The sequence below is a fragment of the Octopus sinensis genome, linkage group LG4 (assembly GCF_006345805.1).
Source record: "Octopus sinensis linkage group LG4, ASM634580v1, whole genome shotgun sequence".
Taxonomy (NCBI): Eukaryota; Metazoa; Mollusca; class Cephalopoda; order Octopoda; family Octopodidae; genus Octopus; species Octopus sinensis.
The window spans coordinates 114,540,544-114,555,543 of record NC_043000.1 but is presented as its reverse complement, the minus strand read 5'-3'; the positions used below and the strand labels follow the sequence as shown (position 1 = coordinate 114,555,543).

General features: G+C 39.5%; 1 protein-coding gene across 1 annotated transcript in view; it reads left to right on the top strand.

Annotated features, from left to right (window-relative positions):
- LOC115210563 (coiled-coil domain-containing protein 173-like) overlaps positions 1–13,702 on the top strand; it is an 82,808-nt gene extending 69,106 nt beyond the window's left edge. Inside the window, exons 7-8 of the mRNA XM_029779165.2 lie at positions 12,621–12,813; positions 13,694–13,702. Of these exons, the coding sequence (XP_029635025.1) occupies positions 12,621–12,813; positions 13,694–13,702 (202 nt within the window). The remainder of the gene's footprint in view (positions 1–12,620; positions 12,814–13,693) is intronic.
- The last annotated feature ends 1,298 nt before the right edge of the window (positions 13,703–15,000 follow it).

The following is a 15,000-nucleotide window of genomic DNA, read 5'->3' as shown; positions in this document are numbered from 1 at the left end:
TACAGCTACTTCAGTTAGAAAAACAGAGATAGACAAGAGAAAGAGAGAGAGAGAGAGAGAGAGAGCGAGAGAGAGAGAGAGAGAGGGAGAGAGACATGGTGAAGGTGTGACAGGTGTACGTTCTAGTTACAGGGAAATGTATAGAAGTAAATAAGAGAAGATTGAATAGGCTGAATAGGTGAGTAAGTTCGAGAGATTGCGAAAGAAAAGTACAAATTTAAGGGAAGGAGAATGCAGTGAGTAGGCACAGGTAGATGTACGGTGTCTTACGAATATATTCGGAAATTATGGATATTCTCTGGTCACATTCGATCTCAGGTGTGCATTTAACCAGCGGATGGGTCGTTAGAAATTTATAACCGACGTCATTATCGCTCAAGAATTATAACATGAAATTGATAACTAAATACGTGGCTAGAAATATTTTCAATTTGTCCCACAATTTTTATGACTAAATAACCTTCATCCCCAGGGCCAAGAAAACATCCAAACTGCACAAACAATCATCACTTATCGCGTATTTTTCTATTATGTTACGACCAGGTGACATGTATCTCTGATAACCTCGCAGGCACACACTGTGTTACATATTTTTAATAGGGGTGAAGGAAGGATAGGGGGTTTGAAGTAGGCGCCATACATGCATGTGTATGTGTGCACGAGAGAGAGAGTGTGTGTGTGTGTGTGTGGTGAGAACGAGAGAGAGAGATAGTGTGTGTGGTGAGAACGAGAGAGAGAGAGAGAGAGATAGAGTGTGTGTGTGTGTGTGTGTGTTGTGTGTGTATGTGTGTGTGTGTGTGTGTGTGTGTGTTGGTATGTGTGTGTGTGTGTTTGTGAGGGCGTGTTTGTTTATTTGTATATAGGTAGTGGCGATAGGTTGAGTCAGGGTCTGGATATCAAGACTTACTTAACTTGCGTATGAAAGACTTGAGCTGCAAATAAGACTCAGATGTTTCACCGATATCACCACCACCACCACCACAACTACTACTATATTTATCATTCCCACTAGTAATGTCACCACTGCTACCATCAGCATCAACAGCCGTTCAAGAATTTGGACCTGGAGATCTCCATTTCCAGCGACTTCGAGGGCCAACCCCCAGTGGTGTCGGGCGTCAACGAAGAGCCCTCGACTACAACAAGACGACCAAAGTTTTTTTTCCATGGTCTGGGGTTTCCCGCCCCTAAGCCCTAGACCATCACCTAATCACCCTTACCCGTCTTGTTGCTTAACAACAACAACTATCAGCATCAGCATCGTTACAATCGCCAACATCAACATCACCTCCACCGACACTACCCCTTTCACCATCGCCAACAGCAACACCAAATCGCGAATAAGAAGGAGGTTCACATGCTAGCATACATTAAAATGCACCAGTACAAATCATACGTTGGTCGTCTGTATATACAGTAGCGTAGGGTGGTAAGGGGATGGTATAACTTGACTGGTTATTCAAAAGCACCACGGTAAGATTATTTAGACTCCCTAAAACCGCAGAAGATGAAAGACTGTAATTGGATCAACACCACTGAACTAACAAAACACAAACACCATTCAGTTTTCAAGAAATGTAGAAAATTTGGTCACAGAAATCAATGTAATTTTGCTGGAAGTTATCAACTTAAGGAACCAGCTGTCAAACATGTTAAAGCATGAAACAAGGGATAAAAAGGCAAGGTCGAAACCAATATCGATGAAAACAAGAGTCAATGAATGGGAAATTTGTAGTTCGAAGCAAAGATTTTTGACGTAGAGCAGAAAACAACTCATCAGTGGCTGAGGAATTCAGGACTAGAAGAAGATTCAAAAGAACTTATATTAGCAACACAAGACTGCGCTTCTTGGCCGGAAAATATGAAACCCTTGTATTAAAGAAACGTGCTGCTTCAAAATACAGGTTCCATGTCAAATTTGAGGAAACACTTGACTGTCTACTGTCGGACAGTCCGGTATTGACGTTTATTGAGCGTAAGAATCGCCATGATGGAGTAGACCAATACTTATGTTGGTCGATATACAACCATTACGAAATGCAAAGTCGCAAACCATTAGAAACGGTATTCATAGTCTGTCATCGAAGGAGATAAGGTAACGGTACTTTGGGATCTTCCAGATAACATAGGTCGGATAATTCGAAAAAAAATACATATAACATCAAGGAAACAACAGAGATAAGACCTACAAATTAGTTGAGTATAAAACTATTTTGATAAAAGAATTTTTAAAATAAATTAAATACGTAGAGAGAGAGAGAGAGAGAGAGAGAGAGAGAGGAGAGAGAGAGAGAGAGAGAGAGAGAGAGAAAGATTGGAAAGATGTAACGCTTTAAAACGAAAACAAAGTCAGCCATCATAGCGGCCGCCGTGGGTATGGTACAAAAAAAAAAAAGACTGTGAGAAACATCTTATCGGCATCTCTCCAAGAAATGCAACTAATACGGATTAGCATTACACATATCACACATATCATGAAGAATATTTGCAAGTTAGATATGAACTTTAGAGTAAATTAATGCGACGGACCGCAGTCGAATCTGCTTATACTTACAATCCTATATCTGTTTTTTTTTTATGCTTAAACTTTACACTATTCTTATAACTGTTATATCAAGTACACGCCAAAACATTTTATGTCAAACATAAACGATAACCATTTTTAAATACTTCTTTTTTCCAATTTTTCTATCGCATTCTTTTGTTCTTTTATTCTTTTATTTGTTTCAGTCATTTGACTGCGGTCAAGCTTCAGCACCGCCTTTAGTCGAGCAACTCGACCCCAGGACTTATTCTTTGTAAGCCTAATACTTATTCTGTCGGTCTCTTTTGCCGAACCGCTAATAATAATAATAATAATAATAATAATAATAATAATAATAAATACCCTGATGCAGTACTAGGCAGTGGCTCTCATGGTTTTTGATCTTCACTGATTGGAAGTGTTATGATGTACGTATTTTGTCTTGGTATAAAAGATGGGCTACAGCAAATATTCTGCTCAATACCACAGATTTGCTAGTCAGTTGTTTGACCTTAACCAGCTGAGCAAGTCCCTTAGTGGCTGACGATATGTGCATCTCTGATCATGAGCAGAAGTAGTGGGGGAGCATCATAGCCATGTGTTGAGAGGGATTCTTTGGGGTTTGAACAATTCAACTCTGCAAACATGGGTGTGTTGATCAAACCTTTATTCGCAGATGTGGGATGGGCCACTCAGCCAGAAGAAAATTCTAACTGGGCCACACCTACAAGGTCATGCGCTGTTTATCTTGATATGAGATCACCATGTCGCGCACATATGGTTGTGATGCATGTGTCTGGTGTACCCTTATCAGACGGGTAGTCATGATGGGTATATTGGACTTCATATATTTTACCCGTGTCACTTTGATGGCATGCCTGTCCTGATCTCTCACTTAATAATAATAATAATTACACACACACACACACGCACATGTATATATATATATATATATATATATATATATATATATATAATGTGTGCGTATGTTTATATGTATATATATGCATACATATATATGGAGAGAAGGCGTCGGTAAAAGGTAGAGCCTGTGGAACTTGTAACGAGACAGTAGCACATATTGTGGAAGAATGTCTCAAGTTGGCACAGGAAAAATATAAGAAATGGAGGCATGACCGGGTTGTAAATGTTTTACACTGGAAACTGTGGCAGAAATGTGAATTTGAAACTGGAAACACATGGTATTATCATCGAGTTGAAAGAGTAATGGAGTTGGAGAGATTTTGTAGGATTTTGTGGGACTTCCCTATTCAAACGGAAAAGAAGTTGGAAAATAAAAGACCAGACATGGCAATTATAGATAGGGAAAAGCGAAGTTGCTTACTGATCTACCCATCATGCCCGTTTGATTTTTGAATCGTAAAGAAAGTGGATAAAAAGCGAAACAAAAATACAACATCTTAAAATTAGAAATAGGAAGAATTTGGAGCATAAGAACTGTAAATGCCATGCCTGTAATAATTGGCGCGTTGGGAATATTAAGCCAAGATATATACAAAAGGCTGAAGAAGATTGAAACAGAATTCCCGGTAGAGCCCCTACGGAAAGTTTCTCTCTTCGGGACAACAATGGTTATCAGGAAGGTTCTAAGCCCTTGAAAGACTGATGAAAACTTGTGGATACCTAAGGTTACAGGTAGTAACCCGCTACCCACATAAATCCTACCAGGAATAAGACCGAACTTGAGCCAAACCAAAATAATGAGCATCGGAGAAACTCTCAAAATACAAAGATCTGGAAATAGAGATTACCCGAATGTGGAGCCTTAAAACAGAAACAATCCCTATAATAATAGATGCGTTAGGTATGATTAAAAAACATGCGGCACAAAATGCATAGGAAGGGCTTACGAATATGTATAATATATAGAAAATAGCACTGCTAGGCACCGCACACAGCCTATGTAAAACAGTTTCAATACCAAAACAAACTGCTTCACATGTCCAAGGCACGCAGAGCTGTGTTCGGTTGTGCAGTGGAAACACGCGATAAAACTAAGACTACTGAATAAAAATAATAATAATCCTTTCTTCTATAGGCACAAGACCTGAAATTTTGGGGGAGGGGACTAATCAATTACATCGACCCTAGTGTTTCACTGGTACTTAATGTATCGACCGCGAAAGGATGGAAGGCAAAGTCAACCTCGGCGGAATTTGAACTCAGAACGCAAAGACCGACGAAATGCCACTAAGAATTTTGTCCAGTGTGCTAACGATTGGATCAGATCGCCACCTTACTACTACAATTACTACTACTACTACTACTACTACTACTACTACTACTACTGCTGCTGCTGCTGCTGCTACTACTACTACTACTACTATTAAAACTACTACTACTACTACTACTACTACTACTACTACTATTACTACTACTACTGCTGCTGCTGCTGCTAATAATAATAATAATAATAATAATAATAATGATATGAGATCACCATGCTGCGCACATATGGTTGTGATGCATGTGCCTAGTGTACCCTTATCAGACGAGTAGTCATGATGGGTATACTGGGCTTCGTATATTTTACCCCAGTGTCACTTTGATGGCATGCACTGCTCTCTCACTCAATAACAACAACAACAACAATAAAATCGCAGTGGAATAATGGTGGATTCAAATAGCTAACAGTTCTGTAAAACAATAAGCTAATGGAAGGAGAAATGAGAGAAAAAGTCACTAAAGAGTACAAGAAGGGAGTTAAGAAGGCACTCGAAGCAAAATTAGATGGGACGGGGCACATCATTAAAGCCATAAGTACGTGGGCAATACAGTACTGAGTTACTCTGCTCTTTTTCTGAAAAGGACAATGGTGGTGAAACAGAATTTAGAAAGGAGAAGATAGAAAGCTGCTCTCGGTGCATAACGCAGTCCGTCTTCAAAATAAGTAATACCGACAGACTCTATCTTCCTAGAAGGAAAGGTGATGTTTACTGGAATAAGGCACGAGATCAGGAGGTAATACAACACTGAGGCAATACATGCGTTGGTCACTTTTGTCTATCATTTCTGAAACAGCTGCTTCTTTCTGTCTCTTTTTGTTTTCTTTTACTTGTTTCAGTCATTTGACTGTTTGATTTTGTTTGTTCCTTCTCGAGCCATGCCTGGCTCATTAGCGCCGGTTTCCCGGTTTCTTGGCGTATAGGTTCCCCACCTGGACGGGCCGCCGGTCCGTCACAGGTGAGCTGCAAGATGCAGGAGGAAAGAATGAGAGAAAGTCGTGGCGAAAGAGTAAGCAGAAGTTCGCCGTTACCTTCTGCCGGAGCCGCGTAGAGATTAGGTGTTTCGCTCGTAAACACACACATCGACCGGTCTGAGATTCGAACTCGCGATCCCACCACCGCGAGTCCGCTGCTCTAACCACTTGGCCATGTGCCTCCACTGTGACTGTGGCCAAGCTGGAGCACTGCCTTTAGTCGAACGAATCGACCTCAGGACTTATTCTTTGTAAGCCTAGTACTTATTCTATCGGTCTCTTATGCCGAACCGCTAAGTTACGGGGACGTAACACACCAGCATCGGTTGTTAAGCGATGTTGGGGGGACAAACACAGACACACAAACGTATACACACACACACACTCATATATATATATATATATTATATATATATATATATATATATATATATATATATATATATATATATATAATATATATATATATATATACAACGGGCTTCTTTCAGTTTCCGTCTTCCATATCCACTCACAAGGCTTTGGTCTGTCCGAGGCTAAAGTAGAAGACACTTTCCCAAGGTGCCACGCAGTGGGACTGAACCCGAAACCATGTGGTTCGTAAAGCAAGCTACTTACCACATAGCCACTCCTACGCCTATGTTGAACTTTTTAGTGAAACTGGCCACCCCTACTCATGACCTCTTTCTAATCGTTATCCAACTGATGGTGAGGACCGAACCAAACCCCGAGCCCACGCCCCTGCGGCAGAAGCCGCCTTCCTGCATAGATTTGTGTATCAAGCGTCGGATTGAAAGTCCATTAACTTGTCTCCTTTAATAAGTATTCTCCAGAAGGCGGCGAGCTGGCAGAATCGTTAGCACGCCGGGTGAAATGCTTCGCGGTATTTCGTCTGTCGCAACGTTCTGAGTTCAAATTCCGTCGAGGTTGACATTGCCTTTCATCCTTTCGGGGTCGATAAATTAAGTACCAGTTACGCACTGGGGTCGATATAATCGACTTAATCCGTTTGTCTGTCCTTGTTTGCCCTCTGTGTTTAGCCCCTTGTGGGTAGTAAAGAAATAAGTATTTCGTCTGCAGTTACGTTCTGAGTTCAAATTCCGCCGAGGTCGACTTTGTCTTTCATCCTTTCGGGGTCGATAAATTAAGTACAAGTTGCATACTGGGGTTGATGTAATCGACTGGCCCCCTTCTCCAAAATTTCGGGCCTTGCGCCTAGAGTAGAAAATAGTAAGCGTTCTCCTCATTACCAGCAGCTACTCTTTCAGTAAGGTACCAATCACTTCAATTTCCGTTTTGATTAATGCCATCATGTAAACTTTGTCCACATATGCAGATAGGTCCTTCCTGTATCCCAGTTCATGTAGGAAGCTCCTCAACGCCTCCAGATTTTGCAGCAGTAGTTTGAGCGACAAAACCTAAAACAGCGTTGAACGGTGGCATCTTTGTGAGACGAACTCGAGATGCGAAGCGGTTCCCATAGGTGACTGTTTAGTTTGATTTATTAATGATAAACAGCCACTACGTGCATATGAATGACCTCAATCTGTGTATATAATAAACAGGACAACAGTCGCATACACGCGACATATACTTCATGATATATGTTAATGCCTCTTTACAGGGAGAAAACATAATTTAAAAATTTGTGACATTCAGTTGCATAAATAGAGATAAGAAAATTAATTCTGTGACAGACTTACAAATATATATCTGGTTAAAAACCTAAACAATACAATAATCAAAGATGAATATAAAAAAGTTTACACTCTAAAATGAGATTATTATGCCAAACGGAAGATAATCGCTCTCTCAGTATTGTATCTGCTCCTATATGTTTGGTTATTCTATACTCTCAAACTTAATTAGTTACAGTTACAGTTATTATACTCCGCAGTTATCTTAATGAAAGAAAGAAACGGTGAAATATTAATGGTTTCGAAAACAGGCACAAAGTCACTTTGGTAGAATTGATATCGACCTCAAATATAAAAGACAAAGTCAACTTTGCCGGCATATTGTCGGATATTATCGTGTATTCCAAAAAAAATTTACACTGGAAGGAATATCGGTAAATGACACTAAAGATTTTCTGAAATTAAAAAAAAAACGTCTATAAAATCATTCGTTTTTGGATTTGGTTTGCAAGATTCTTTATATGAGTTCGTGTGTTGAAGCATATTCTGTTGTGTCGGGGGAGAGTCATTCTCTTTTGGTACCTTATTATTTAATACACTCACCGGTAAAATTTCCACTTTTTTCTTATTTTTATTTTCCTAAAATTTTCGTTGTGTCTTGCAACCTTTTCAATAGTCTTGACTCAAAACTATTGAAAAGGTTGCAAGACGCAACGAAAATTTTAGGAAAATAAAAATAAGAAAAAAGTGGAAATTTTAACCGGTGAGTGTATTAAATAATAAGGCACTAAAAGAGAATGACTCTCCCCAGACACAACAGTCTATAAAATATTTACTTAGCTTTCAGTTTGATGATGGAGTAAGAGAGGCGTGAGTGTGAAACTCAGCGTATTTTAAGGTACTTTTTAGACCTGATGGGGTACATCTCCCTTTCAAGGTCTAACTACAACCGATTTTATTGAGGACGGATGAAAGGAATGGTTGACTTCAGCGTCACTTGAACTCAAATAGCAATGAGTTGGAATGAAGATCGTGAAAATTTTTATCCAGTGTTTAAAGACTCTGCCGATTTGCCGCAGTATCAGACCTCAAACTACAAAAATATTTCTTAGGATTTCTCGGCCATAGTCTTCTGTTTGAAAAATCCTGGGAGACGATAGCGATAGTCTGCGTTGGAAATAGCACTGGGATCGATGGAATCTACTATCCCCTCCCTCCCAAATTCGAGGCCTTGTGCCAATAGTAGAAAGTATTATTATTATTATTATTATTATTGAGTGAGAGAGCAGTTCATGCCATCAAAGTGACACTGGGGTAAAATATACGAAGCCCAATATACCTATCATGACTACCCGTCTGATAAAGGTACACCAGGCACATGCATCACAACCATATGTGCGCGACATGGTGATCTCATATCAAGATAAACAGCACATGACCTTGCAGGTGGGGCCCAGTTAGAATTTTCTTCAGGTTGAGTAGCCCATCCCGCTCAAAAGGTCCCTGAATAAGGGTTGTTTAAGGATGTTGAAAGAACCACCCATGTTTCCAGAGGTGAATTATTCAAACCCCAAAGAATCCCTCTCAACACATGGCTATGATGCTCCCCCACTACTTCTGCTCGTGATCAGAGATGCACATATCGTCAGCCACTAAGGGACATGCTCAACTGGTTAAGGTCAAACAACTGACAAGCAAATCGGTGGTATTGAGCAGAATATTTGCTGTAGCCCATCTTTTATACCAAGACAAAACAATGTACATGATAACACTTCCAATCAGTTAAGATCAGAAGCCATGAGAACCACTGCCTGGTACTGCATCAGGGCATTTAGCCATGAGAACCACTGCCTGGTACTGCATTATTATTATTATTATTATTATTATTATTGTGGAGGCACATGGCATAGTGGTTAGAGCAGCGGCCTCGCCGTCGTGGGATCGCGGGTTCGAATCTCAGACCGGGCGATATGTGTGTTTATGAGCGAAACACCTAAGCTCCACGCGGCTGCGACAGAAGGTAATGGCGAAACTTCTGCTGACTCTTTCGCCACAACTTTCTCTCACTCTTTCCTCCTGCATCTTGTAGCTCACCTGCGACGGACAGCGTCCCGTCCAGGTGGGGAACCTATACGCCAAGGAAACCGGGAGTCTGGCCCTAATGAGCCAGGCATGGTTCGAGAAGGAACAAACAAAACATAAAAACAAACATTATTATTATTATTATTATTGAGTGAGAGAGCAGTTCATGCCATCAAAGTGACACTGGGGTAAAATATACGAAGCCCAATATACCCATCATGACTACCCGTCTGATAAAGGTACACCAGGCACATGCATCACAACCATATGTGCGCGACATGGTGATCTCATATCAAGATAAACAGCACATGACCTTGCAGGTGGGGCCCAGTTAGAATTTTCTTCTTCAGGTTGAGTAGCCCATCCCGCTCAAACGGTCCCTGAATAAGGGTTGTTTAAGGATGTTGAAAGAACCACCCATGTTTCCAGAGGTGAACTATTCAAACCCCAAAGAATCCCTCTCAACACATGGCTATGATGCTCCCCCACTACTTCTGCTCGTGGTCAGAGATGCACATATCGTCAGCCACTAAGGGACATGCTCAACTGGTTAAAGTCAAACAACTGACAAGCAAATCTGTGGTATTGAGCAGAATATTTGCTGTAGCCCATCTTTTATACCAAGACAAAACAATGTACATGATAACACTTCCAATCAGTTAAGATCAGAAGCCATGAGAGCCACTGCCTGGTACTGCATCAGGGCAGCCTGGTACTGCACCAGGGCAGCCTGGTACTGCATCAGGGCAGTCTGGTACTGCATCAGGGCAGCCTGGTACTGCATCAGGGCATTATTATTATTATTATTATTATTATTATTATTATTATTATTATTATTATTATTGAGTATTATTATTATTATTATTATTGAGTGAGAGAGGAGCGCATGCCATCAAAGTGACACTGGGGTAAAATATACAGTATACTCCTCATGACTATCCGTCTGATAAAGAGTACACCATGCACATGCATCACAACCATATGTGCGTGACATGGTGATCTTATATCAAGATAAACAGTGCATGACCTTGCAGGTGGGGCCCAGTTAGAATTTTCTTCTGGTCGCGTAACCCATCCCGCTCAAAAGGTCCCTGAATAACTTTTGTTTAAGGATGTTGAATGAAACACCCATGTTTCCAGAAGTTAATTATTCAAACCCTAAAGAATCCCTCTCAATACATGGCCATGATGTTCCTCCAGAACTTCTGCTCGTGATCATAGATGCACATATCATCAGCCACTAAGTGACATGCTCAACTGGTTAAGGTCAAGCAACTGACAAGCAAATCTGTGGTATTGAGCAGAATATTTGCTGTAGCCCATCTTTTATACCAAGACATAACAATGTACATAACACTTCCAATCAGTTAAGATCAGAAGCCACGAGAGCCACTGTTTGCATCGGGGCATTTATTATTATTATTATTATTATTATTATTATTATTATTATTATTATTATATTATTATTATTATTATTATTATTACCTTTGCATAGCTTCTAACGCCGGAGAACAGCTGCGGTGTCAGCCGTTCACTACCTGTGAACAAAGGTAACACCTCTTAGTTTTCGAGCACCTTCCGGAGTATTCGAGCTGTTCCAAGCAGTGCTGTTTTCTGCAAGTGCTCCACTCTTATTGCAGTCCCTATTTGTTCCACGTATTTCTCGAGATTTTTGTTCACTGTTCCCAGGGCACCGACAATTATTGATACTACTGCTACCTTTTTCATCGACCACAACTGCTTAACTTCCCAAGCTAACCTGTCATATCTCTCGACTTTTCTTCATTCCTTATCGCGTACCTTGTCAGCTGGGCATGCTATATCTATGATCCAGCATAGTTTGTTTCCCTTTTCAATTAAGGCTATGTCTGGCTTCCTATTCTCTATTTCATGGTCGCACTGAATCCCATGGGATCTTTGCATTTTTATTTTCGACGATGTCCTCAGGTTTATTGTCGTGCCAATTTTTTGCTCCGTAAAGTCCATACTTGTTGCAAAGTGTCTAATGGACAAGCCTGGCTATATTGTCATGGCGTCTCTTATATTCCTTCTGATCTAGTGGCGTACATTGGCTGGTAATATGCCATACGGTTTCACCATTTTGTCCACACATTCTGCACTTATCAGTTCCTGCCGTTGTCTATTATTATTATCATTATTATTATTATTATTATTATTATTATTATTATTATTATTATTATTATTATTATTATTATTATTATTATTATTATTAAGGCGACGGGGTGGCAGAATCTTTAGCACGTTGGACGAAATGCTTAGCGATATTTCGCCTGTCGTTACGTTCTAAGTTCAAATTCCGCCGAGGTCGATTGTACCTTTCATTCTTTCGGGGTCGATAAATTAAGTATCAGTTGCGTACTCGTGTCGGCGGCTATCAGTTTGTGTCGGTCGCCGTCTAGTCCTCGGGGATTCTCAGACCCCGCTCTACCGATCTCTACCACAAAATCAGGACAACGGCGGCCCGTCTATGAAATGAGCCCCGCGAAATGGAGTGGCGGCTACAGCGAGTGTCGTTGGCCGTTTTCCGCGGCAACACCATCACCATCATGACCACATGGCACGCCGTTTTTCCTGCCCCTTCTGCTGCTGCTTAATCCCCACCACTTCCTTTTTCTGTTTTCTCTTTCTTTGTAATTAAATTTTGATTCGAAACAGTATGATTTATGTTTCGATTACGATAACTATATTATCTACACATACCAGAGTATAGGTCTTTGAAGACGGTACAATTTGAGGTAGAATTAAGGCGGCGAGCTGGCAGAAACGTTAACGCGCCGGGCGAAATGCTTAGCGGTATTTCGTCAGCGGCTACGTTCTGAGTTCAAATTCCGCCGAGGTCAACTTTGCCTTTCATCCTTTCGGGGTCCATTAAATAAGTACCAGTTACGCACTGGGGTCGATATAATCGACTTAATGCGTTTGTCTGTCCTTGTTTGACCCCTCTGTGTTTAGCCCCTTGTGGGTAGTAAAGAAATAAGTACAATTTGAGGCAGATACAGCACTCATTTGTAGATGGTTGAGTGACCCTTTTGGTGACTCCCTTTAGTTTGCCTGTTCAGAATTCAAGAAGTTCCTGGTCGTCAGCAAGAAATAGTGTCATAAAAAATACCCTATGCGTCTAATTTGTCTTTTACAGGCAGCGTCAGAAATACCTCGAGTTGCTCGGTCTTCGAATCAGTAATCACATGAAGCAACTAAGTGATGATGAGAACCAAAGAATTGAGAAGGTGGCACAGGAAAAGGAAAATGAAAAGCTGCGAATTGAAGAACAGAAGAAAAAGAATTATGATAAATATACGGAAGATATCATTGCAAATATGAAAGCTAAGGTAAGACTGCGTCTATGCTTGCTCAAAATTACGGAGGAACTTAATGCTGTCAAGCCCCGCTCGATTCTACGTGACGGGCATTTTTTTTAGTCTTATACTCTTCATTTGTTTGTTTCCTTCTATTTGTGTCTTTCTATCAAATTCAATGTAAAACTGTCATCATTTTATGATCACGAATACAAAAGACCGGACGAATACCAGCGTCAGTTATTTGGTTTACTGGAACATTGAGCTGGTTTAACAGTAACATATAAAAGCTAAGGTAAGAGAGTGCGTCTGTGCTTGCTCATAATCTCTCTATATATAAAGCTGTAGTTGTCTGTGTATGGCAGGTTTGGTAGCCTTCAACTAACACTATATCCTCCGAGACCCTGCGGCGCAAGTTGGCTAAAATTGAAAGTATGATAGAACAAGGCTTGTTCTTCCTTCCGTAGAAGAAAAAATTCAAATCGGACCATGTTAACATCAAAAATTATTTACATCAAAAAGGTGTTTTTTTTCTATGAAAATCCCTATTTTTTACGATTCTTTGACTGCTGTGTTGCCATTTTTCGGTGTATTTCAACCATAAAAATGTTCACTTAAGGAGAATAACAAGCTACATAATGCAAAAGTTTTACTTTTCAAAAATTCCAATTCTAAAGGGTCGAAACAAACCCGAGCAACGCCGGACGATACTGCTAGTAGATAATAAATATATTTTACTTTTGAAGTAAGAATATATATTGATAAACCCGTCACTTATAATTTACTGATAAGTGTTATCGTTATGCATAAATCCTGACTCCAGCTACATAAACGCCATAGTGAGAAATATTTACTCTGAAACGCTAACGGACATTTTATACGTGCATGTATAAATAAATTCGTGTTCTTTTAGCCGCTATAAAAAAATACACAGTTTTATAGTTGCAGGAATAAATTTTATTAACAAGCTGAAGAACGTGAAGAAAGAGAAAATAATTACTGCATTAGTTTATTTATGTACATTTAGCATTTATAGTTCAACTGGCAAGTAAAGTTATTTTGTCGTAGAGAATTACGACTTAAAATTCACACTAGCTAATCCTTCATTCTAACTACTAGAGTTCACAACAATTCAAATAAGTCTTGTTGGATTTAAGCCACAAACATGGCATAAAAAATAGCCAATATCTCAAGGAGTGAGTGTCGTGGGGTTTAGTAACATTCAACGATCACTGTTGTGAGTGTCGTGGAGTTTAGTAACATTCAACGATCACTGTTGTGAGTGTTGTGGAGTTTAGTAACATCCTACGATCACTGGGTAATTTCCCAAAATTCAGGGTTTTTATAACTGCTCATATCCAAATTCTAAGAACCGTACTTCGTGAAAGATTTCTTTGACGAAAGTTTACAATTCGTATATGAGCAGTAATTTTAACGAATGGGATTACCAACAATTATGCTTGTTCGGACAAACGACCATTACGTCATATTGTCGCCTTTTACGATTTGCTCCACATACATACATACTGTTACATATATATCTATATATAATATATATATATATATATATATATATATATATTATATATATATATATATATATATATATAATTTATATAAAAACAAAACGAAAACAGGTTTATGAAGAACAAGCAAGTTTATTAGTATACATACACACACACACACACACACACACACACACACACCACACACACACACACACACATATATAATAATATTATAATATATATATATATATATATAATATATATATATATATATAATCAAATAATAAAACGATGGATAAATGATATAAACAAACGTACATCCAAATACTTCAAAGAATTGGTTTTCTCTGTGTACGCAACCGGAATATCGTATTTGATACTTACCAACCATAGGCCGGAACCACAGGTTTATCCAACCCTTACTGGTGCATATCTTTTCAAGTACCTGATTCTATCTGTATCCTTATTTTACTATATATATATATATATATATATATATAAAGTTAATCCAAACAAGAAAACAAAAAAGACATCAACGCAAGGAGGTGGAACAATTAAAGTATTATTAGGCGCTCAGGAAAAAAGGGAAGAAGGAGGGTATGACGTTTCGAGCGGAGCTCTTCGTCAGAAACATAGGAGAAAGAAAGATCCCGAGGTGGGAGGACAGTGGGAAAAAAATGCAAGTGGTCTCACGAGGTCAACATACTGGAAA